A 24,084-nucleotide genomic window follows, 5' to 3' on the forward strand; every position below is an offset into this window, starting at 1 on the left:
AGTTTGGCGTAAAACTTAAGATCTGTAAAGTCATTTATATTCACCGCCAACCAAGCCGGAAATTGTAATAGCCCGTACCGTAGGTTATGTACAGGATTTCAAATCTGGGGTTTACATTCGTATATGTCCAATGAAATGTCTAATGAATTAACAGTTAAACTCTTGCTATGGTTATCTATGTATAAAGACATGAAAAGTAATTGATTAAATACATTTTCATCGTACAAGCATATTGTGCTTTACTTTATTTTGAAAGTGCTAACCGGAAGTCCAGTGTCCTACGTTGGCTAGCTTGTCCGTAATGGCGAACCAGTTGGACGGCTTGCTTGAAGCTCAGCGGTGTCTAGTCTAGCCTGTCAACAATACTGCAACCTGAGACGGGATAGCCAGTCATTTGGCTAGCTAGGTAAACCAGCTAAGTTAGCCACTCTGCTAGCCTTTTTCTTAACCAACTGCAACGACTCGTTATTACCGTGCGAAGTTGGTGATATATACGTTATCCTTTGAGTTGTGTCGACAAGAGGAGAGGAAAACCCCACTTCATCGATTGGTAAGTTGTCTCCGGTTTGGATCAAACAACCGAAAGAAAGACAGGTTCAGTCTGTGTTCCCATTTTGTTAGTTCAGCTTCTTCAGTTGTTAGCCTATGTTGCTAGCGAGCAAACTGTTGATGTGTTTAATTTTGTTTTGAAGTTTCCGGAGTTATTTCACAGTCCTAAATGTAGGTTTTTTCTGAATGTACCATGCTTGCTCAGTACATGCGCACAAGTTTTTGTTAGGAAAAGGCACTCCTGAGCAGGCCAGTTTAGTCTCGTTAAACTGACCGGATACTGTCCACGATAGAGGGTACAGTAGTTGAGATGAGCAGACAACACAGAAGGAAGAGATAACACTTTTTTTGGCACAGCTTTCTGAGGAATTCGCACAAAAACCAGAATGAATTTTTAGTTTCTAAAAAAATAAGTTTGTTAAATCATTACAGATGACTTGTATGGGCATCTCTTACTGACTTGCATGCGCTGTATTTACGTCATTTTCTCTATCGGTACGTTTGTGTGTAGGAGTAAGCATCTATGTTGTCTGATGGATACATGTGATGTCAATTTGTGCGGTTAACAGGCCCATTTACTGTTAAATCTACTTGAAATTAAGCCCGCCCTCAACTATTTCTGTTGGCAAGATTTACTTAAATCTGCTGGATCATGACCTGATTAGTGCTGATAAATATCACACTGCTAAGAGTCCTGTTTGGTGTCAGCTGACAACTTAATTTTTTCCTTCATTTGTTGCGTTTTTCAAAGTGCATGCTTGTATGTAATAATCTGTGGCTTTGTTTTACCACGTCTCTTTGTTGGTAGTAGATCAGTTGACGTGATATTGCCTATTGTTTATGTAAGAAAATTTCCTCTGTACAACTGGCTGAGCCAGGTTATCGACTGGATATCCACTGCTTTCAAAACACAACAAACCCTGTGCTGGTATACCCTATGTCCTACTGTCCCGCATGAACAATGTGTTAGAAATCAAAGAAATGTGTCTGTGACCTCCTTAGAAATGTAAACCAAATGTACTGAGTGTAAACACTGGCACGAGCAATTGCAGATTATTGATTTCTTTGTTTTGTATTTTAGTCTTGTGTAGGGTACTCTGCAATATGTTTAAGCCTATATAAGGTAGACACTTCCCTATTCCCTGCTGCACCGCTTGACCCACCATCATACTGAATGTTTAGCATTCCATCTTGGCCAAGGCGTTTCCTGTCAACACGAAAAGTTCACTTTTCCAACTTGGCAATCTCTTTCAACATACCGAGCGTTATTGGGTTGTCTTGTTCAGTTTCCCAGTAAAAGACGGTGTTTGCAGCAGTCGTAGCTGTGATACTCTCAAATTGAAGGTATATTGTTGTAGGTAGTGTGAGAGTCATGGTGGGTTAGAGTGATCCAGGCCATAATGCAAACTACAAACAAAAAACACAGAGCGGGGTTGCACTAATGAATTTCCTGGAGCATTTTGTTGTACTTTACATCTGGACATATGCCATAGGGTGTGACTCTGTTTACCCAAGTCTGTGTCAGTGCACATATTATCATGTATTTGCCTCTGCTGGAAGGTGTGGGAATGTCACAGTGAAGCAGCATTTGGACAACTCGTTGCCGGCTCTGCTGTGATTTCTTTTTTTTTTTTTTCAGGAATGTGACCATAATCTTAAGCACTGCAGTCTTGACAAGTGAAAAGCTTTTGTTGACATAAAGTGCGTCTCTCTTAGGCTTCTTCAACTCCCTCCTCCTGTGTGATATGACATCGTGGCTCGGTTACAACGAAAGCCCGAGCTCTACAGCTGACGGTTGACATCTGCTCAGGTAGGACACGCTGAGATTACTCGAAGCGGCGCGATCCAGCATGTCATTATTCCAGGAGAACTTGCTGGTCTGTGCAACAAAGTATCTCAACGCAGCAACATGTGGAAGGCATTATATCGTTTGTGAAGGAGCCTCTTAAAGGGCCAGCACAGGAGTGTTTTTCAGTCTTTGTGATCACCGTAGAAACAGCAGATAAAAATGATAAAATCATAGTGTCAAAAGAAAAAAAAACCACGTTGATTGTTGTCTTATACTTTTACTACTTATCTCATTGCCTTATCTCCTTTAGGCTAAAGAGACTGTTTAGAGTAAACATATGAAAGTTCATTATGGGTGGAGCTGGACATTTAATGGCAGTCTGGTATGAGTGTGCAGCAGAATCCTCCATTCACTGATGGTGAAGACTGATAGAGAGCAGGGAACAGAGCAAGGAAACAAACTAATAACTTTATGCAGTTGTCCACCCCCTCCTTGTCAAAAACTACCTGACAAGAATATAGTTGTGGTCACTGCTACACCAGTAATTCAAGTTAGCGAAGTACATTTTACACGATGAGTTATAGTTGATTATGATGTTTACGTCATTGTATTGCACTGGCCCGATAAAGCTGAGTCGAACAAAGCCTCTAAGTTTGCATTAGGCTAAATGTTTACCACAATTAAGTTGTATGTAAAGAGCAACTTTTAAGTGAGGTAAACCTACTGCAGTGTGTCCTCTTTTAAGTAAAATCTAGTGCAACCAACATTTAAGTGTCTCGGCATAATTTATGTTCAGTGGCCCTGAACCAAAGTTAATTAGCATTACTGTGCTGTAAGAGCCTCTATACATTGAGTAAAAAGTGGAGCTAGACAAGTCTAAAGTAGCTAATAAAGAGATAAAGATTATTTGCAAATTCTGGATTTTTAAAAAGTAATTTGAGTACATTCCCTTTACTGTAAATAATCCCCAAAAACTGTAGTTGCAGCTTTACACTTTATAGACTTTTTTTTCTCCCTCCTGCAGACATCTGAAGTTCTCGTGTTTGGGGAGAAAAAAAATGCGTTACTAATGGCAACGGTTCAGTTTTTATTCTGAAGTCACTGTAGCCATGACAGTGTTGGAGCATGTCAACTTGCACAATTCCAAGATCTTAATGTTAAAGTAAGGCAGCAGTAGATTGATTATTCATGCTGTTGCTTTTCATAATGCCATGTCAAAATGGCAGTGATAGCTCAGTGATCAGTAACCTCTTACAAATATCTTTTTCACCACGGTAAATAATTGTGCTGTATTATGGGACGTTCCCCAAGACAAAGTCCACAACAGCCAGACAGAATAGATGCTTTGAAGTTAGCTGTAAGTTTGAACTTTTTTTTGTTCAATGACAAGGGGAAGTTTTGAGGAGGTTTATTTCTTTCTGTTTGTTTTAAAGGATGGCTGCTCAGGTGGAGGTTCAAACTGGGGAAGTAGGGAGGGCGGTGGCGGGAGCACGACTTCTCCTGAGTCCCCTGACTGACTCTAACAATCAGAGCCTCATCATTGCCTCCGAACCTAACAAACCTGTCCCATGTCCTAAGCCACGACTCACACCCAAACCTTTTGCTGTTGAGAGAAATCCCACTATTAAGCCCATACTTGCCCCTAAGCCCCATACCAAACCCCGACCTGAGTCTACTCGCCTTTCTGGACACAAACCAGATCTTCCAAGCACTCCCAAACCAACAGCAAGACCAGTGTCTACTAACCTTAACCGTCCTGCCCCTACCTCCTTTAAAACGTGTAATAAATTGAACACTGGACAGACAACCAAGCCAGTAGTTCAGCCATTTAAACCAGCTCCTCCTCTTCATCCTGGAGACCCCACTAAACCCACCCTTGCTGTGCCAGCTGAGAGGCAGCAACCCTCTGCACCAAGCTTGGCCCCTTACAAGAGCCATAAAAGACTTTCAGCAGCAGAGTGGTCTGGAACCACTACAAGGGAAGATGAGAAGGGGCAAAAGGCACAAAATAAAGGCGGAGCCTCGATAACAAGAGCTAAGTCCATGGGTTTTCTCGCTCAGGTGGGACAGGAGGAAGAACAGAAAGACAAAGCTCAACCCGAAGTATCTGTGCCACTGCGACCCCAACCCAGAAGATCAAGACCCCGACCTGTGTCAGCCATTTTCCCCGTCAGTCCGACTAATGCAGAAACCGCGGTTCCTGTTCCCCGCTGGGGCGGAAGACGACCCCTTTCAGCAGACCTCACATCCAAGTTTGAGTCAATTGGTCTGTCACTGCACTGCAAAAGTCCGAAGGCAAACACTAAGGAGAACACTCCAGAAGAGAAGCCCCTGCCACCCAAGAGAGAACAAGGTAAAACGCCAAAGAGTACCACACCACAAAGCTCTGAAGGTACAGCTGATCCAGGCCTCACTGACCAAACCAACAAAAAGATAGAGGAGACAGCTGTTAAAGACGCTGAGGAGGATAAGTGTGGGGCTAGCATCAAATCCCGAATCAGTCTTTTCCTGGATTCATCGGACACTCCTGGGGCAGGCGCTACAAGCCAAGTATCAGATCTTCCCTCTCCAGTGCCGCAAGTTCAGGATATTGAATCCCCAGTGGGTGTTAAACAGCTCATCAAACAGCTGACCGAAGATGCAACACCAACTCAGAGCCCAGTCATAAAACCAGTACAGAGGCCCCGCCCCTTGCCGTTTGACTTAACCCAAAGGTAAGAGCTGCTTTTCTGGTTTCCTCAGTTTGCTTTTGTTCTGTGTCTTTGTCCATGAGTTCCATTGTCATGCATGGCTTTTTTTGTGTGTGATGTATGCTCATCAGGTTTTCATCTGAGAGGTCACCAGACCTTGTTCCCCTCACTGAGGCAGCAGACCGCCATGAAATCGGCAAAGATCCTCAGAGAGGGGTAAGACAGGGACTAACATTTGTAGAAACAGGTTTCTCTTTGGTTTAGTCTTTCAGTCTTCTGCAGGTTATCTTATCAATAGAGCTGTGTAAAACCCAAGGAGCAGATAAAAAGACAGCTGAGAAAGAGCACGTTATGCTCCACAGTCTGCTGTCCGGAGGGAAATTTTGAGCCATGCAATTTGAAGTAGATGGAAATGTTCTGCTTTTTGTGAAATGAAATAAGCTGTCGTAGATGTACAAAGCTGTGAAAGCTAAGATGACCAGAGTGAATCATCCCCAGTGGCTGCCAGTTATGAAACTGGGATCTCTGGGAATAGGTCATTGCAGGCTTTGATTACCGCTTTCAGCACCACACCTACTGTTATGAGGTCATCATAGTACAAGGGAAACCTGTGACAGTTTACTCACTTAAACTCCAATGTTGTCTCATGTTCTGTTGTCATGTCATATTTGCTCTGATTTCTCTTTTATTAATTTATTTATGTACTTACGTACAAAGTTGCCTTTTAAGCTTGTATTTCTTTCAGATGATTCCATTTGAAAGAAGGATGTGATAATACAACAGTGACAGTATTTCAAAATGTTGTACTTAATCAGTCAGTTGTAAGCATGCTGCTTGCATGAGAATTTTAAGTGTGTGTGTTCATTTTCTCAGGCTGAAGAGTCAGCTATCACTCCAAATGACCAGAAGATGTTTTCGGAATTAAAAGATTTCTCAGAGCTGCTCAAAAAGCCCTCCACGCCTGAATGGCTGGAGTCAGGACAGACTAATGCTACCTTTAAGGAAAGCGGCCCTGGTGCTGAAGTACACACCGTTCGGGCGTCCTTGTTTGAAAATGTTGTGGAGAGGCACAGCGTAATGGTGATGGATGAGGGCAAACCTGTAAACACAGCCAAGGATTCACTCAGCAGCCTGTTGTTAAACAGGGAAGCTGAAGAGGATGAAGGAACACTAGTCACAGCCAGCTACAAGGAACCTGTATCTCCGTCAAGTTCTCTCAGAGTGTTGCATGCCTTTGACACTGTACAGGCCGTGGAAGAGAACAGGGCAGTGAGTGAGAGTGTCCCAACAGCCCAGTGGGAGGATAAAGCCATGACACTCCGCTCCAGACGCTCAGAGGGTAGCAGAGCAGTGGTAGAGAGGACTGATCCAACACAAGCACAACCAGCCTCTGCCATGATGCCAGAACCGCAGCTACGATATCTGAGAGTAGGAGCTTTACAGAAGTGGACCACGGGTCTGGACCAGGATGCCAGTCTAGAGAAAGGGATGCTGAAGGAGTCACAAAGGGAAGTGCAACTGGCTTCAGATAAAGATGGAGAGAAGCAAAAGATAGCAGATCAGGATGAGGTGGCTGCAGCTCCTAAACGTTTGAAAATGCTGCAGACAGAAGAACAACCAAAACCAAGGGCAACTTACTTTGCTTTGACTGGACAAATGCAGGAGTCTGTTTCACCTGGAGATGCAGGAGCTAACTTTGGGGACATGACTGCACCCTTTGAAGATTTCTCTGTTAGGTCTGCTCTGGGTGGCTCACAAGGGAAGATCCTCGCAGTAAGGAGGAATCCGTCTTTAGATGAAGCTCTTGGAAAAACATCTCAATCTGAAGAGCAACTTGAAGAGATGATGAGGAGCCACATGTCACAGATGGACGAACAGACCAAAGAGGAAATGACAGAAGTTGAAAAGAAAAGGGAGAGAATAAAGGAGGCAGACAGACACAGGACCAAAGTGACAGAGCTTGAAAGGGAAAAACAGAAACAAACACATTTGGAATATGCTCGAATGAAGGAGAGGGAGATGCAAAGAGAATTTGAAAGGCAAAGACAGAAAGCATTTGAAAAAGAGAAACAAGACTTTGAGGAGAAACAGCGTATGCTGGAAAGGCAGAAACTGCTTGAGCTCGAAAGACAGAGACTACAAGAGTTTGAAAAAGAGAAACAGCGGCAACTCGAAAAAGAACAACAAGAACAGGACAGGAGAGAGCGTGAGAAGAAGAGGCAAAAACAAAGGGATGAAGAGAGGCAGAGAGAGCTGGACAGGGAAAGACGGCAACTGGAAATCCAAAAGGAGAAACAGAAAATGGAGGAGATGGAAAGACAAAAGCTCTTAGAGTTTCAAAAACAGAAGCAGAGAGAAGAGGAGAGACAGCAACATATTGAGCAAGAGAGGCAGAGACTCAGAGAAAAGGAGAGAGAAGAGGCAGAGAAATTAAGGCAGGTGGCACTGGAACAGGAAGTATTGAGAATCAAAGAGCTTGAAAAAGAGAGGTTGAAACACAGGGAGATGGAGCGTCAGAAAGAGTTTGAGAGACAAAGAGAATTAGAGAGGGAGAAACAGAGACGACTAGACTTTGAGAGGCAGGAATTAGAAAATCAAAAGCAGAGACAACACGAACAGAGGGAAAAGCAGAGGAAAGAGGATTTGGAAAGAATCAAAGAGATGGAGAGAATACAGTTGTTTGAGTTTGAGAAGCAAAAACAGTCGGAGAGGGAAAGACAGCAACTTTTGGAGCTTCAGAAACACAGACTGAAGGAGAAGATGGAAAGGGAGGAGGCAGAGAAAATGAGACTCATTGCCCAACAGCAAGAAGCAGAAAGACAGCGACTTTTGGAGCTTGAGAAACACAGACTGAAGGAGAAGATGGAAAGGGAGGAGGCAGAGAAAAGGGATAATGCAGAGAAAATGAGACTCATTGCCAAACAACAAGAAGCAGAAAGACAGCGACTTTTGGAGCTTGAGAAACACAGACTGAAGGAGAAGATGGAAAGGGAGGAGGCAGAGAAAAGGGATAATGCAGAGAAAATTAGGCTCATTGCCAAACAACAAGAAGCAGAAAGACAGCGACTCAAAGAGAAGCAGAGAAAAGACGAGCAGGAGAGGCTGAGGTTGGAGTCTTCTGCTCTGAAGCCCAAAGTTCTGGATCTGGACTCAGTGCTCAGAAACGACCTGTTGTGTAAGGCTTCTTCTCAACGGAGTGACCCCGCCACACGCTGGAAGGAGCCTTACAAACCTGTCATTCTTGACATCGACTCCTTTACTTCTCAAACTCAGCCCTCGCCTGGTAAAGATTTATTTCCAGCAATTGGTTTTCAGAGTCCAGATGCTGACTTTGGAGTTAGATTACAGCCTACACCTGAAAGAGATGTTTCCTGGAAGATGCCATCGCAGACTTCAGGAGGTTTCTCAAGCCCAGTATGGACAACGTCTCCTCAGGATCCATGGGAGCTACGGCCTGTTGAGATGTCCGTTGACAAACCCGAACCCAGAAAATCTGCCAGCAAGCTCAGTCCAGAACAGCTGCTCTTCAGGCAGGAGGAGCAGCTCCCAACTCCACAGAGGCACTGGTCTGCCTTCCTGGATGAGCCTCACTACTTGGCCCCTTCTCCTGCGGCAGAGGTCATAACGGTGAACTCTCCTGGTGGATCCTCCGGCAGAACTCCTGGAGAACAGATCTGGATCCCCAGAGAGCCACACCCTCCACAAGAGAGCAAGGGAGAGATCCAGAGTCACAGGAGATCCCAGGGATCCCAGGTGAGTGAGACAGATCCATGAAATACAATCAGAGACGCAAGTAAATGACCTCAATGATCCCCACCCCCCCAAATTAAAAACCCAATGCAGCAACACTTCTCAATAAAGTTAGGACAGGGCCATTTTTGCCACTGTGTAACATCCCTTCTTCTTTAAGAGCTCCTCCTCTTTGGCTCAGTCCATTTTTGATAAGTCTTTTTTTTTTCTAATTGGCATTGTGTGAACTGGAACAATTCTAACTGAATAGGATTGTATGATCAAATCATTGCATTTAGTTTTTATTAAAATTTTGCACCCAACCTTTTTCTATGGGTTGTCCACAGATTTTAGGGTTAATTACGTTAATTAAATGCAAAGTTTTTGAAGCACCGAGCCGGCAGAGGTCGTTAATTGTTTTATTTTCAACTTGTAGCCTTGAATAGAGTCAATCTTTTTCATTGTCCAAGGTGGCGCTGAACATCTCTCAGGAGTGATATGTGGCGAATGACCGTAACGTTAGTCCCTTTACTGTTGTTAGGAGTTGAATAGGATGAGGTCTCGGAGTGTGTCACGGCGTTCGGCCCCTTCGAGCAGCGCTGTGGAGGGAAGTCTCTCCAGGATGAGGAGTCGCAGTGCCCACAGAGACCAGGACCGTCGCAGCTGGGTAAGTTGGGCTGCAGCGCAGTCGCAGAACAGGCAACATTGTGTCGCTACAAGATTCAAAGCTGCTGCTCAGTTAGATAGCAGACTGTGAGCCCTGTATTACACATCAGCTTTCATTTGAAGTGTTTCTCAAACATCTAAAGCCTGAGTGTGTGTCCCGTGGATTGAAGAGACCGTAGTAGAATGAAGCTTAGATGCTCCTGAGCTCAAATGATAAAGAGCTGATGACTAACGTTGAAGGCATTATCTCCACCCGTCACACATTGAACTCTAGGCAAAAGGCTGTCGAGCACCTTGTCAGGCCTGTAATACAGGATTGCATTTGACAAATTGTTAGTAAGTACATGTTATCACTGCTAATTTATCTGTAGCCTGTCACCACGGTTTGGGGAAACCCGAGAAGGAGAATGGCCAGTCCTGATCATTTGTCCTGCAGTCATATAGTTGTCACCAGTGTTCTGGTTCCACCTGCTTCCTGTTTAACCCTCAGTTTTACTTAGATTTTAAAATGGATACGTAAACTGTGTCTTCGCATTTCTAACCGTCTGCATTTAATTTACACACATTTCAGTCAGTGTTAATCAGTTAAACAGGGTTTGGTTTAGTTTGTTCCTTGTCAATAACACTGTAATTGTTACGATCGAGGCCTGTAGTATGTTGTGTTATACAAGAGCAAACTGCTGTGATACAGAGCTCAGATCAGTGCGAGGTCGCCACCACCACCTAGTGGCTGTGTTACAGTCTGTGAGTGTTACCCCTCCTGCCGTCTCCTTCTGTTTGGGAAAAGCTGTTGACACCGCTGCACTACTTTGAAAGAGGTGAATAATGCTGCCTATTGCAGTAGTTTAATCACCTACAAGAATACACAGGCATGCATCGCACATGTTAGAAAATTCACAGTGGATTTCCCAACTTTTGATGACTTGCCTTAATATTAATAACCACAGAAGACAATAAACTAATTGAATCTGAGTGGAAACTCTGGTTGTAATTGCAATACAGCGCCTGACTTCTTGTCCTTGTCAAAATGTGTGAATATTGTCCCCCATCATTAGCACATCTCATTACCCCTTCCCACATCTGTGTTGCTCCTTATTGGTGCAAAGCTGGTGATGAGTGATGACAGCTTCGCTGGTCAGAGCAGGGCCTTCTGCAATCTCAGCTCCCCCTGAACACACACAGCCTGATTTGCCTCAGTTACTACCTTCTTTGCTGGCTTAGAAGCATATCAGCAGCGAAGCGACTGGCCCCTCTCCTGGGTCACCTCTGTACGCTCACACATGATACAGGGAAAGTGTTGAGAGCCGTATGTGGAAAAGGCCATTCAGTATACACATCCCTGGGCACCACATCACACGCCAGCAACTCGATAACATTGAAGAGATTCAAGACAACACCATCATGGAAAGTGAGGAAAAAGAGATGATGTGTACGAGCAAGAGGCAGAACAGGAATAAACACTGAATTGGTTTTAAACTCTGGAGAGTCTGTTTCTTTTGCTGAGTCGTAACCACGTTGCTGACTTGTTCCTTCTTGTGGCTCGTTCGCTTTGCTTGGCTCTGTTGATAAAGCTGTCAGTGTGCAGGTTTATAATCGTACAAAGATTCTGGTCATTTCTCCCTCTGCAGTTTGGGAATCTCAGGAGGTTGAAGCAGTGGTTGATTCCAGTGTTGATCAGTGGTTTATTCCAGTGTTGATCAGTGGTTGATTCCAGTGTTGATCAGTGGTTGATTCCAGTGTTGATCAGTGGTTGATTCCAGTGTTGATCAGTGGTTGATTCCAGTGTTGATCAGTGGTTGATTCCAGTGTTGATCAGTGGTTGATTCCTTTCGCATAATAGGATTATTGAAACGTGTGGAATCTTTAAAGGGTCCTCTTCCAGCTTGCACTATACACCATTGTAATATTTGCAATGCAAATTGTGTTGTACATGCATTGATTTCACACATACCACACTCAAATTCTTCCATGAGAAAATAAAAAGTACTGTAGAAAAATGAGAACAGTTAAAAACCTTTTGTTTTTTTCCTTTTCCCTGTTTTTATGACCAGTAGGATGGTAACTAATACTATGCAGCTTATGCTTGTTTGGTCCTTTTTGTTGCTGTTAGTTGTGTCTGACTTGTCACCTTAACTTCTGATGACCTCTTGTGGCCTTATTGCCTGCATCTGCAACATGACAACACATTTACACGCGTGGCTGTCTCTGTGCAGGACTTGCGTTACATTCCACAACTGTACGGGCAGCCCAGAAGCCGACTTTGTCTGGGTGCCATCTGTGATTGGATCATTTAATTTAGCCTGCATCCTGCTTGACTGGTTAAGGTTGGTCGATGGGGTTAGTGGCTTTTAAAGTAACATGATAAGGAACTTGGATGTTTATAGAGTTGGATGATCCGGAACTCCGCAGTTTCCGGAACTCTGCAGGTTGCAGGTGACTCAAAATCTCAAAAGTAGGAATATATCCACAATGTTCTGCAGCCAGTACACCAGCACCAGCACCAGCAGTAGAATGAAATGGCTGTCCAATATAGTTATCTCTAAGTGCTGAATACATGGTGTAATTTATTGGTCTGTCTGTACAATGCTGAAGACTTGCCATGATTCAGCATTATTTCAGCTCTTTAGTCATTAGTTGATATTAACTTCTCAGATTTGATGATTACTCTGTTAGAGGACTGCTTTTTAAAACCCTGTCGTTTTCAGAAAGCTGAAAGTCAAACTCTGTAACTGAGCAGATTTTGGGTGTCGTTGCTTTTTATAAAAACTGTATTAAATGGCAGAAAATATTCATGGACTCGCTGAGATCAGATATTGGTTGTGTGGTGACATCACTGCTTTAAGTGTGAGGGTCTGAGGCTGCGGCAGAGCAGAGATGGGCACCGCGCTGAGAGCTGTGTTTTATGTGTGGTCATGCTGTTTGAGTCCGAACTCCCTCTGGGTAAGTAACAGTCCAACTCTCCTCTTACGAATGTTCCTCTGTACAACCTTTATCTCTTTGTACATAATGTTGAACGCACAAAAAGGCAGTTATTGTACTCAGTAGACTGAACTATACGTACTTCAGCTCCATCTTATTCCATCTCCATGATGTTGTTGTTGCTGAGTTTGTGGTCGAGGCTGCTCTAAGACTGATGAGGTCAGAAGAGGGGAAGGGATGAGCTGCTGTGAGTCACTTCCCAGTGGATGATGCTGAATATTTTATATAGAGGGAGAAAAGATTAGAGAGAAGTAATGCTTCTTCTTGATACGTTTTACGTTGCACTGTAGCACTACTTTGTCTTTGCCTCTTTCTGTTAAATATTACCACCTTATGAAGCTTAACATCAAAGCCAGCAATGTCTCCTTTAACGCTGCTAATTCTGAAAGTCCGTGTATACGTAATTACAGGTTTTGAATGGTGCTGTAATTTATTTTTGATCACGTGTCTAAACATCAACCCAAAGCTGTCGTTGTAAAACAGAGAAATGAAGCAAATAGTCACAGTTTAGAAGCTGGATCAGTTCATCAAACAGAACTTCTCAATTTAGAAAATGAGTTAAGTTGGGAGAAAGTAGAAAATCGATTCAAGCATCACAAAATCGATTATTTTAACGAGAAATAGGGTAGACCTATTATTTTACCACCCTAGCCTGCAGATATAAATTAAATAGTTATGAAATAAAGTGCCTTCAATTTGTGAGTGTTATTATCTTCTCTTTAACACCGAAAACCCAGAGGAAGAGGCAGCCATTTTGAGGAAAAGAGGTTTGTTTGTGTGTTCCTGAACACTGACAAGCTTGCAGCACATGGCACTCGACAGAAATCTCATTACCTGTAGGGGGCATATGTGAACAGAGATTGAACTGTTATGGAGCCCTCTGTCCCAGTTTGCTCTGAGGTTAACTGTCTGGAGTCGTCCATTTATATTCAGTTTTTCTCCATGCTTGCGTCTTTGTGTGTTTTGCTGTGCGTTGTTAAGCACTTTGTGTTGTGAAGCCGCTGTGTCTTTATGTCAGGTACCAGATCACTGAGTGAAACCTGTTTAAGCTGATGTTTGCATGAGTTTGACTGAGAGTTAAGCAAACATTCTCTTGCCTCTGGTGATTCTTGCTTTTGGCTGAATTGTGCCGACAAACTGGTCGAGCATATAGTTAAATCTCTTTTTCACCCATGTCTTTTTTCTCTTCTCCCTCATGCTTGTCAAGCTATTTATAGCATTCTTGTGAACAGGATCATGCACTTTTGCTGGCTTCTCTCTGAGAGTATCACACTTTTTCATCCTCACTTTCTCCCCCAGCTACTTCTTCCTGTTTTAATGGAGATGCTGCTGACACATGGAGAATATTTTCCCTTTCTTCTCTGTCCTACATCTACATCCACTGCTTTGCTGGTCTGCTACTGAGTCAGATTGGAGCAACAGAGCACTGCAGAACATATATCACCCCTCTCCACCCCCCCTGCTCTGAATCAGGGACCTCCCATTCCCTCTCACTCTCTCTGAATCCGCTCCACACTCCCTCCCTCCGCCCAGTTTCTCCTTGACAGTGAGTCGTATAACGCTGACTACAAAAAGCAGCACTGCTGACGCATTTTCTCCTACCTGCCTGTACCTGCAGAGAAAGGAGAGGAGGGGAAAATTTCTTTTCCCCTCTTTCTGATCTGACTTTCTTCAAACTGCAGCCTCTCCCGTTTCCGCCCTCTGGCACTGCGTTGGGTGCCCTCTGGTTTTCCTTGTGGAATACGAATGACTTCTGCAGCTCTGCTTTTGCCACCAGCTGTTCCGCACAATTTCTCTACGCAGCTTTTTGCCAGAGCTCATGTGCGCACTAAGGGGATGCAGCCTTGTTGGATGGACGGATCTTTCGAGTTTAAATCTGGGATAAACGGATCAACTTCAGCTGGGAAGCTGTAATTTAGTCAGGACAGAGAAGTTCACACCTGGAGGATTGGCAGCGTTATCGCAGATCATTGCTTTAAAAGAGATTATGGAAATAAGCTGATGTTTTGCTAAACATATGATTCTGTCATTATTAATGATCACTCCTGTATTTTAGCTGTTTGAGCTGTACTTTATGTGCTTTAGGTCAGACAAAATGTCTGAGAAACCTGTTGGAGGGCAGAGGAGCAGTTTTTCAGGCTGCCTCACAGAGTTGTGCCTTCATAACAAATGTTAAGAACTGGCTTTAGCTAACCTTTAAATGCCCATTTGGGTGTTGTGCCACGCATATCATAGCAGGCATATCTTTGGAGCATCAAAAATAGACATTAGAAAGCTTTACAAATTCGCTTGAGGCAGACAGTGTGGAGCCTGGACGGTGATGAGTTGAAACAAGAGTCCTGACGAGCCCAGTGGGACTGCACTGCAGAGAGGCCATTTAGAAAGTGTCTCGATCCTGCAATGGTCACTCACTGAGTTGCATTATCTGTGCTGCATCACTCCTCCAAACTGTGATGGTGTTCTTTCTGTCACCTTCCTCACTGCTGCAGTATTGACCCTGCAACATGCGTCAGTGAACACCTAGGACACCATCTCCGGACTGCCATCTCTCCAGCAAATCTAGACTCTTAATGATTCTCTGCTGCTGTGGAAGTAAGAGTCACAGCTCAGCTCACAGGCTCTGTTCAGACATAGCAGGTCTTGCCAGCAGTCGGTTGTGATGGAGTATTTGGGGGACAAGCTGTCAGTGGCTCAATCTCAGGTGTCGGGGTGGGTGGGAAATGTTCGTCGCTCCTTTCACGGGGCTCTCAGCTATTTATCCAACTCAGTGGAGAGGGGAGACAGAGGAGAAGACGGGATCGGGAACTTCAAGAGAACCAACTCTCTGCGCTCCCTGGCCTCCCGCAGCAGGGAGTCCATCCGCAGATTCTCACTGCGCAGCCAGCAGCGTCTATCTTTGCGCAGACGCACGGCTCCCAACACGCCAACTGCTGTAAGAGCACTCGCACATAACACCGCAGTAACACGGCACTTACCCACTGGCTCCAGCTACAAACCGTTTGTCCCGGAACCTATACAATGATTTATTTGTTTATGCATACCATGATTACATGGTCAAACTTATCACTTTAGCATCTGCTGGAGTTAAATAAAGAGCAAGTGGAATTCAAGTCATTTTGCAGCATTGCTGATGTGACTGTGGTAACAGCTGCTCCTTTGCCAGCTATTTGGTCTTTAGCCAAACATGTCAAGAACTTCTACATGTGCTGTGATATCCATAACCCTGCCGCATCTCATTGTATGCCTCCATCATGCCTCTGTTTTACATTATCCCCGTCACAACCTAAATTTGACCTCTTGGAAGGAAGGAAATGTGACTACATTATAGCAGTCGCAAAAAAAAAAAAAAAAAAAAGTCTTCCAAAGACCTGAATTTGAATGACTTGGCTTCTTGTCACTCGCCTCTACTCTGACCTTTGTTCTGCTCTGTGTTAAGAACAGATTGAGATATCCATGAGAGACATGTATGCATTGCAGTGAAACTGCTGCTGTTTTTAAGCTAACGCCTATTTGTTCAACTGCTGCACAACACCTCATGACTCAGTTCCTAAAGATAAGAGAGGGATTCATGACTTGGTGATGCTGTCAGTTGTTCCACTAAGTTAGTTTTAGACATCAGCAGCTGCTGTTGTTCTTTCTGGGACGAGCAAACCTCCCAACCACAAGAGGATGAACAACCGTAAGATGTCAGCGATGCTTGAATTTGTTAGATGGTTGCCAGGAAGACAGTAAATGAGTAAGATGAGTGTATATGTGAGGTATTGCTTCTTTTATTGACTTTATTTGTGTCCCTTTTTTTTTTCAGAGATTCAGCCAGTGTAGGTATATTAGTCACTATCCACTTGACCAGCAAGTAATTCTTAAATGTTTTCTCTTTTGAGTTTCCCATTTTTCTCTTTCTATTCTCTTAGAAAATATCTGTAAAAAATCAACTAATCTCTTCTATAGTCTATATAGCTTTACTAATATATAAAAATGGATGTTGATGTCTAATAACACTGAAAATTCAGACTAATCAAACCACCTATTTGGGGTTTTGAGGTGTTAAGTGTCGATACGAATGGCAAACCTGGTGAGTTGTGCGGTAGGTGCTAAAAATTGTAAAATGACTGGGAAATGTGAGACTTCATTATTGTCCCAGGGGGAATAAATCTCCAGCCAGTCCGGATAGAAATGATGCTAACAACATTTGAAACAAAGATGCATACCCACTCATTATTGTGGGTTAAAGGTAACTGATAGAAATCATTTGGGACATTCAAGGAGCATTGTTGGGCTAAGCCCATCCAAATCATTTGTTTAATTTTAGAGGAAGAACGTGACTGATTCACAAAAACTGTCAGTAATATAAGACAATGGCTAAAACACGTCAAATACATGGTGATAAAAGGCCATTTCTCGCCACAGATATGAATACACGGTAACTGCACTGCGCTGCTGTTTGTGTATCTTCAGATGATCCGTAAGGTCACCTACTAGCATTCGATCACAAACAACCTTCATATCGGAACAGAAACCCCAGGCTGAAAGTAATCCTTTAGGTCAGGTTCAGCAGGTTCTGAAAAAATCTTAAGCCAAGTCAGGTTTTTACATTCTTGCCCTCTGTTCATTCCCTGTATGCGCCACGTGTTATTCTGTTCATTGTATAACACTGCTTTGCGTAGAGGAGCTAGTCTTAATGTAAATGCTCTGTCATGCCAGTAGAATGCCCATTTGTTGACATGAGATCCGTGTTGAAGAGATCAGTTGTTCCAAATGTATGTAGACTTTTGATATTGAATACTTGGATGCTCACAGAGCATATTTTCCAGCCACACCCTAACCAGATTCACTGGACAGATTTGAGCAGATGAGTTGAAAATAGAGGTGACAGTAACAGACTTGCAGTGAATGAGGTGGTCACATAGGCTCTAGTTTTCTCCTATAAGGAGAAGCTTCCGTCTTGGTAACTGTGATCGCACTGTTGGCTGCAGCACATAAGGATATAAACACTTGAACAGAGGTGTTTCTGGTTTCTAAACTCTGATTCAAAGACAACACTCTTATCTACACTGAACAGAGTGCTGATCTTATCCCGAGATGCACACACATTCCTCGACAGTGTCATAAACGGTGTTATGAGTTCGTACCTGCACTGCTGTGTTCATGTAAACACACGTATTATGTCTACTGTAGCTGCTCACTCTGTGCACTCGTTTCTGATGTAACACCATCTGTTCGGTGCTGTACAGCAGGGCCCTTCCTTTTTCAAGTAACTGCTATGTGTTCACTCGCTTTCTGCTGACTGCTGTCTCTGGTCATGTGCAGCAACCAGCAGTCAGTGCGTTATCAAGCAGAAGTTTCCAAGACCTTGTTCCTGCCCTTTCCTTCGTAGATTGTCTGCCAGACCTATTTAGTGATCAGTCCTTTCTCTCCTTCATCCCTCCATTCATCCGCTCTTTGTTGTGTTGTTTCCCTTGACACACCCTTCCTGACCAGGGGAAGTTGACTATTACTAATGTTATTAAGGAAAAGCTTTCTCCTGACAGCTATAAGTCATTAATGCACGAGCTGTCGGTTCAATAAGCTTCCTTCATCAATCATACTCTCCATATATTTATGGTTTCTTATGAGAAGTCTTGAAAATCTGTACATTTAAAGGTTGTTTGTTTTTGTGGTTTATTCAATACATCTGTTTAAGCTTGAGTTGTCTTTTGAATAATGTTGACATTCGATGCTAAAGCTGTAGAAATTCTCATTTTTTTTACGACAATGGGCCCCTCTCTCAAACATGTTCCAGCAAAGGCAGTGTTCCCTCACTAAGCTGATCACGTAAGGGTGTGTGCTGGGCGTGTTTAAGTTGAATAGCGCACACAAACACACAGGTTTGGAATTTTTATCACCACAAATTCACAAGGCCTCGCTTAGAGTTTTCTGCCAGCATTCTTCCAAAATGCTTGAAACACTGTAGATTTCAGACATTTTTATTAGCTACACAAACAAGTGTGGAGTGTATTTCCTTCTTGGCTTGACCCTGTGATGTGATGCTTGGAAAGTGTGAGAGCTGTAAGTCCTTGAGAAGAAGATGAGCCGAAGTAGAAACGGTTTCTTCGTGGCGGGGGAGCTTTGTTGAATGCCACTGTTCCACAAACACTGTTCCGTTTTTTCCTTTCCCGTCAGGAAAGGCTCTGCTGGTGAACAACATCCTGCACTGCTCTCTTCGGTCGTTTTATGCGTTTCTCACAGTTCCACGCTACCCCACGTCTTCGTCGTCTCTCTTGCACTTGTTTGCAGCGCTCACGCATGCACAGAGAAAACAGGGGACGCACTCATGAGGCTCTGAGACTGAGCTCTGATCTAAATATCAGTTAGAACCGCTCTCGTCCTCAAAGAAGCTGAGTTGTTAAAGTTCAGAACCAGGTGTCTCACATTTCTCTGGCCCCCCCTCGGGCACCATCTGAGGACAGAAGGAGTTTCCTTAGTTTTCTTTCCCCCTATATAGGCCAGGTTTATCAGTTCATGTGTAGGCGTGCCTTTTTGAGCTCTTTTGGATTTGAGACAGTATGGTCTCTGTACCAGGCTCATTAAAAGAGTCATGGTTCAGTAGGCAGCAACCACTCACTCACCCTCCCATCACTGTCTTTGTCCCCACTCTGCTCCTGTCTCCATTAACTCATCCCTTCACCTTTCATCACCCGTCTCACCACTGCTGGCAACTCAGGCTCGACAACCTGCCGCTCTGTCACCCAAAACTGTCGGTTCTTCAGTAGCAGTAAGACAGCAACAATACAAACAAACTAAGGCCCTTTAATGTTTTTCATAATGTTTTTTCATTTTGTCTAGAACCAGAATTTCTGTTTTGGTTGACGGTGAATGGGCCACAAATATGAACTAAGTCTGTCAGATTTAAACGTGACTCATTTCCAGTTTGAACTGCTCATCATTCATCAAAGACCTCTCCTCTCACTCCATCTTGACTCCAGGTGCAGCAGAAGCAAAGTGGTGAAGAGGAGGAGAAAGACTCAGAAACACCAGTTTGTGAGACTGACAGTCAGTATGGGACCTGGGAGACAGGACTGCGCACCGATGATAGGTAAACCTTTATCACACAGACCCCACTGTCGTCTAAAGGTATGTGTTAACAAGTGCGTTCAGTGTGTTTACCGTCTCCCACACTGTGGTAATGATCAGTTGCATCTGAAAACACCTTACCAACACAACTGCAAGAACTGCAGCTCCTATGTTTAAAGAACACGACCAAGGTCTTTGTTTTTCTTTCACAAAAGCTATTTATTAAATTTGCATGCTCTAAATCCATGATTTCACTTGACGAGTGGTTTGACCTGTCGATCATAATCAAAAACAAACCCCATTTATTAAGATGGAACACAAGACTATGGACGGTTGTCCTGCAAATTAGTTTGTGCATCTTCACATCCAATAGAAATACTAGAATAGATTTGACTGAAAAGACTGATTGTTAAAGCATCCGAGATGATTTACACCCAACTCAGAAAAGATACCTCTGCACCTATACCTGCTGAATGCGTAAAGCCTAAGCCAGGTGAGAAAGCTCAAAAAACCAGAGTTGACTTAAATGTTTGATTTTTAAACCCATTTGCAACAAGGTTTCCTATAGCAGTTCATAATGATCAACTTATGTGGAAAAGAACGTAAGTCTGGGATCATTCTTCTACAACTGCGGTTCTCGTAATACAGTTAGAGGATTCATTTAGTCTTCTCAGACATTAAAACAACACCAGGAAATGTTCAAATTTAAGTTATTTTATTTTGTATCATTTTTTGCTTGGATGCTGGGTAACCAGGCTGGTTGGCTCCCTGAGGGCGATGCTGCCTGCAAACTGAAGTCATGATAGCTGGAAGAAAGTCATTTTCTGTCTGAAAAACAAGAAACAGTCTCGGCTGCTCGTAATTAAGATAGAAAACAAACGCGACAATCGAGACAGACTGGTCGGTAACTGTGGTAGGTTAAAGGGAAGGAAAAAAAGACAAATACAGCCTGTTCCTCTGAAATGACTGAATATAAGCCAGAACTGATTAGGTCAAACAAGTAGAGCCTGTGTAGCCACAGCTTTATGATAGCGATACCTGTTCAAATATCATCAGCACTACCGTGCTTTACTTTAAAGTGTACCGCTGACCTCCTCTGGTCAGAACGTAATATCACAGCATTAGCCAGTACTGTTAAGGAGAGACTGTCCAGCCATTCAGAGTGGTTTAAAAGGAAAAAAAGAATAAAACCAGTCTAATGCATATATATATATATATTATCCAGTCGTGATGACATGGGAGGTTTACATCATTTCAATCATAGCTTCTCACAGCTATGAGTCAGACTCTGTGTGACTTTAACTGCGGTCACTTTAACCACACGTCTGTTTTCAGAATTATTTCTATGTTTTTTTTAAACCATGTGACAGTCTTACACCTGCCACTCCCAGTTCAGACAGCTATGCCAGTCCCTCACCGAGGAAGCCCACTCCACTCCACTCACCAGGTGATCAGGCGTCACAGTTTGAAACTGACATTCTGGATGTTCCCCGTCCTTCGTCTTCATCAGAGAGCCAGCCGCTTCCTTTCCCTGATGTAAGTGTATCCTTCCACTCAGCTCTTTTGATGGAGAGCGTCATCACATGAACCTTTAGCGGCCTATGATATCTGATATGTTTCGACTTTAGTGTCTCTTTTAAATAATCATTTTTGTGTTCTTATTATCGGCGTTTTGTGTCTTGACATCCAGGCTCCGACCACTTTGTTAGACACCAGCGCACTCCGCTCCAGAGCCCAACTGGGGAAGAAACGAGCCCCACGGACTCGACCGTCAAGGGCGGCCCATCGGGTTACTGCACAGGCTGAAGGAGACGGAGGAACCACAGAGGACTGGCTTTACCGGGACTCCACAGGTACTTTGTCCAAGGCTTTAACCATTTGTTAAACCACTTGTTTAACCATTACATCAAACAGATATGATTGAATTTTCCCTTTTAAAAGTTTCTCTTTGTTGTCCATAAATGCTTTTAACTTCTTGAACTGAATGTTTGCCCAAATGACAAGAAATGCATTTTAGCCAGCAGCCTACTCTCCTGTTTGTTCCACTAATTTCATTTACCAGGGTCTAAATTTAAGGAGAAAGTTTCAGCCCTTCTTACACAGATTGAAAGTCACAAAAAGCCCCTAAGCTACCATTTGCACGAAGAAGAAAATAGATAAACTTTGACTTGTATTTTGCGGCAACAATTAGGATGAGTTGAAGAAATCTTTCTAACTGACAGACGAAAAATAAAGGTTTCTTGTTGCAAATTACAAAGACCTGGAAAAACCTGAAGACCAGTTCTCGGGAACTGACTGAACTTTTGGTGGGGGGGAACACCTGTTGATTTATGTTCTTCCTTTCAACAGAGTCAAAGGCTGAGAATAAAGACGACGACTCAGAGTCTGAGGAGCAGGCCAGAGGAGCTGATGGTGGTCCTGCTGTTGCCTCGCAGCCACAGAGGGTCGCCCTGTTTCCTGGTGTAGACCCCTCAGCTTTAAAGGTGAGCCAGCAGCTGTGTTTCCACCTCATTTACCATGTTTATGAACTAGTTCTGATGCAGCAACTAATGCATCCTGTCGCTTTTAACCCTAATATTGTCGTGCTGCATAGGGTTTTTCCAAATAAACTGAAAATCACAACGAGCTCTAAACAACACATCTTACTTTTGGTCAGGCCCAGCTGAAGAAGAGGGGTGACTCTGACAATCAAACTGATGGACCTACTCCCTCTCCTTCTCAGCCGTCACGCTCTCCCAAGTCCCCATTCCTCCCACGAGCAGCGCGTGTGCTGCCCACAGCTGGCGGGAAAGAAAACGGGTAAGCAACACCACATAGATGTTTGTTCTTGTTCAAACAACCTGCCGTCCACTTCGTAAATGCTGCTTCTTATCTTTTGTAGCGAGGACTCACCCCAGTGGTTGAAAGAGCTGAAATCAAAGAAGCGCTTGAGTCAATATGAAAACGAGTGCTAAGTAAACAGTAAGGTGAGATTTGTTGTCTCTGTTTTAAAAACCAAATGAAAGAGCTCATCATTATTTCCATCTTTTGACACCAGTGTTCCTCATTCTCTCCTGAAGGTTGCCTTAACAGATGAATCTGTGTGAAATAGAAGCCTTAACGTTTGACCCAGAGAGTTGGAGAGTGTGGGCCTACAGCTGCTGAAGTTTGTTTTTGATTTATTTTCCTCTTCCCTTCTGGGTCGATAAATGTGCATGGTGCCTTTTTTTAACGGAGTGTGTCCTATGGAAAAAAGGAAAAAAAGAGCAAGGAGAAAAACATCAGGCTGCTACGCTTCATCCATTTCATGCTCCAACCTGTGGAAGTCCTGCTGCACCCGGAGGGGCTTTAACACTTAAACAGGGACCAGGAGAAACGAGGAAAATGGAGAAGAAGCATTTACTCCCAATTATTTCCTGTTAGGTCACATTTCTGGAAGTGTTTAATTGCGGGACCACAACGCCTTTTTTATCCTGGACATGCTTTATGGCATGCTGGAGGACAATCCAGCGAAACCTTTACCAGATGTTTGTATGTAGATTCTTTATTCAATTAATACGTAGAAGGTGGCTGCGTTTGCATCAGCCGTATATTGGAGTCATACAAGCATTGCCATAGGATAACATTTCAGACACTAATGCATTTTTGAATATAGTGAACAAATCACCGCTGACTTGATTGTCTGTGGGAGTGTGTATCATGTTTGATAAGTGTAATCAGGACGTGTTATATTTGTATGATCAATGATTTAACAGAAAGCTAGTTTTGGAGAAAGAAAACAGTAACATGCATCACTACAATAGAGGCTCCTCAGCCTTTTACTTTGGTACACTCCACAGCCTAACAGTGTCACAGTTGCTGCATACTGTATATATATTTTTGTCTGAATATCTATTTGTTTTTGTTGATGAGGGACAAGGGGGCCTTTGGAAAGTGACTCTGCATCTGTTAATTGTACCCACTCCAGATCAGCACAAACACACTACTTTTAATCAGCTTTCTTTCCTTCCTTTGATAGACAAAACGATTGTAGCTACAAGCATCCTCTATACTGTAAGCCATACTGTCACCTTGTAGCCCTCACATGCCCCTCAATCATGTTATGACAATGTCTTTCCAATGAATGTGCAATTTTCCCCTCAGTTGTGTTCGTGCACAATCTTTCCTGTCACATCAGGCTTCGCTCTGGTTGACAGGCTTCGTGTGGGGTGAGGATGGTTCAGTCACTACACTTGTAACATTAGTCCACTATACTTTCTATATTGCTCCAAACAAATGTGAACATTTGCACCTGCTTTAAAGCTCAACCTCCTTCTCATGTGTACCATCCACCCACTTATTCTGCGCTTCTTCATAGCACTTTGTCACTTGATGCACTACACCGCAGACCTCTGCCCCCCTCTTGTTGGCCATGGTGCGTGCGTGTGTGTGTGTGTGTGTTTGGTCAGCCTGCTCATGCAATGCAAGTGAATGTGTTGACGGAGGCTTCAGAGTGATTGCCCCTGGTTTCTATGTATGTGGATGTTTTTCTTTGTCATGAAATTTGAGGGTTTCTTTTTTTTTTATTTGAAAGTAACAATGTATATTGCACTGTGTTGTATTGGCCAGTGTCCTAAAGTGAATAAATTCTTAATAAAAATTTACTTGACTTGA

The 24,084-nt window shown here is 43.4% G+C and overlaps 1 protein-coding gene across 1 annotated transcript; it reads left to right on the forward strand.

Moving 5' to 3' along the window:
- The first annotated feature begins 304 nt into the window (after positions 1 to 304).
- On the forward strand, positions 305 to 24,084 carry LOC140310209 (uncharacterized). Its single transcript, XM_072388421.1, has 13 exons — positions 305 to 550; positions 2,266 to 2,359; positions 3,772 to 5,052; positions 5,160 to 5,244; positions 5,902 to 8,781; positions 9,299 to 9,424; positions 19,365 to 19,474; positions 20,823 to 20,988; positions 21,143 to 21,305; positions 21,802 to 21,935; positions 22,109 to 22,251; positions 22,334 to 22,418; positions 22,512 to 24,084. Exons 3-12 carry the CDS (start codon positions 3,773 to 3,775, stop codon positions 22,404 to 22,406), a joined length of 5,160 nt encoding a protein of 1,719 aa, XP_072244522.1. The 5' UTR covers positions 305 to 550; positions 2,266 to 2,359; position 3,772; the 3' UTR covers positions 22,407 to 22,418; positions 22,512 to 24,084.

This window comes from Leuresthes tenuis, unplaced genomic scaffold (assembly GCF_036924035.1).
Source record: "Leuresthes tenuis unplaced genomic scaffold, fLeuTen1.0.hap1 SCAF_6, whole genome shotgun sequence".
NCBI classification, from domain to species: domain Eukaryota; kingdom Metazoa; phylum Chordata; class Actinopteri; order Atheriniformes; family Atherinopsidae; genus Leuresthes; species Leuresthes tenuis.

Excerpts from the sequence above, each read along its gene's own strand:
- LOC140310209 (XM_072388421.1), top strand. The coding sequence starts at position 3,773 with ATGGCTGCTCAGGTGGAGGTTCAAACTGGGGAAGTAGGGAGGGCGGTG. Across the intron at positions 19,475-20,822 it reads GGACTGCGCACCGATGATAG|TCTTACACCTGCCACTCCCA; the intron begins GTAAACCTTTAT and ends ACCATGTGACAG. Across the intron at positions 20,989-21,142 it reads AGCCGCTTCCTTTCCCTGAT|GCTCCGACCACTTTGTTAGA; the intron begins GTAAGTGTATCC and ends CTTGACATCCAG.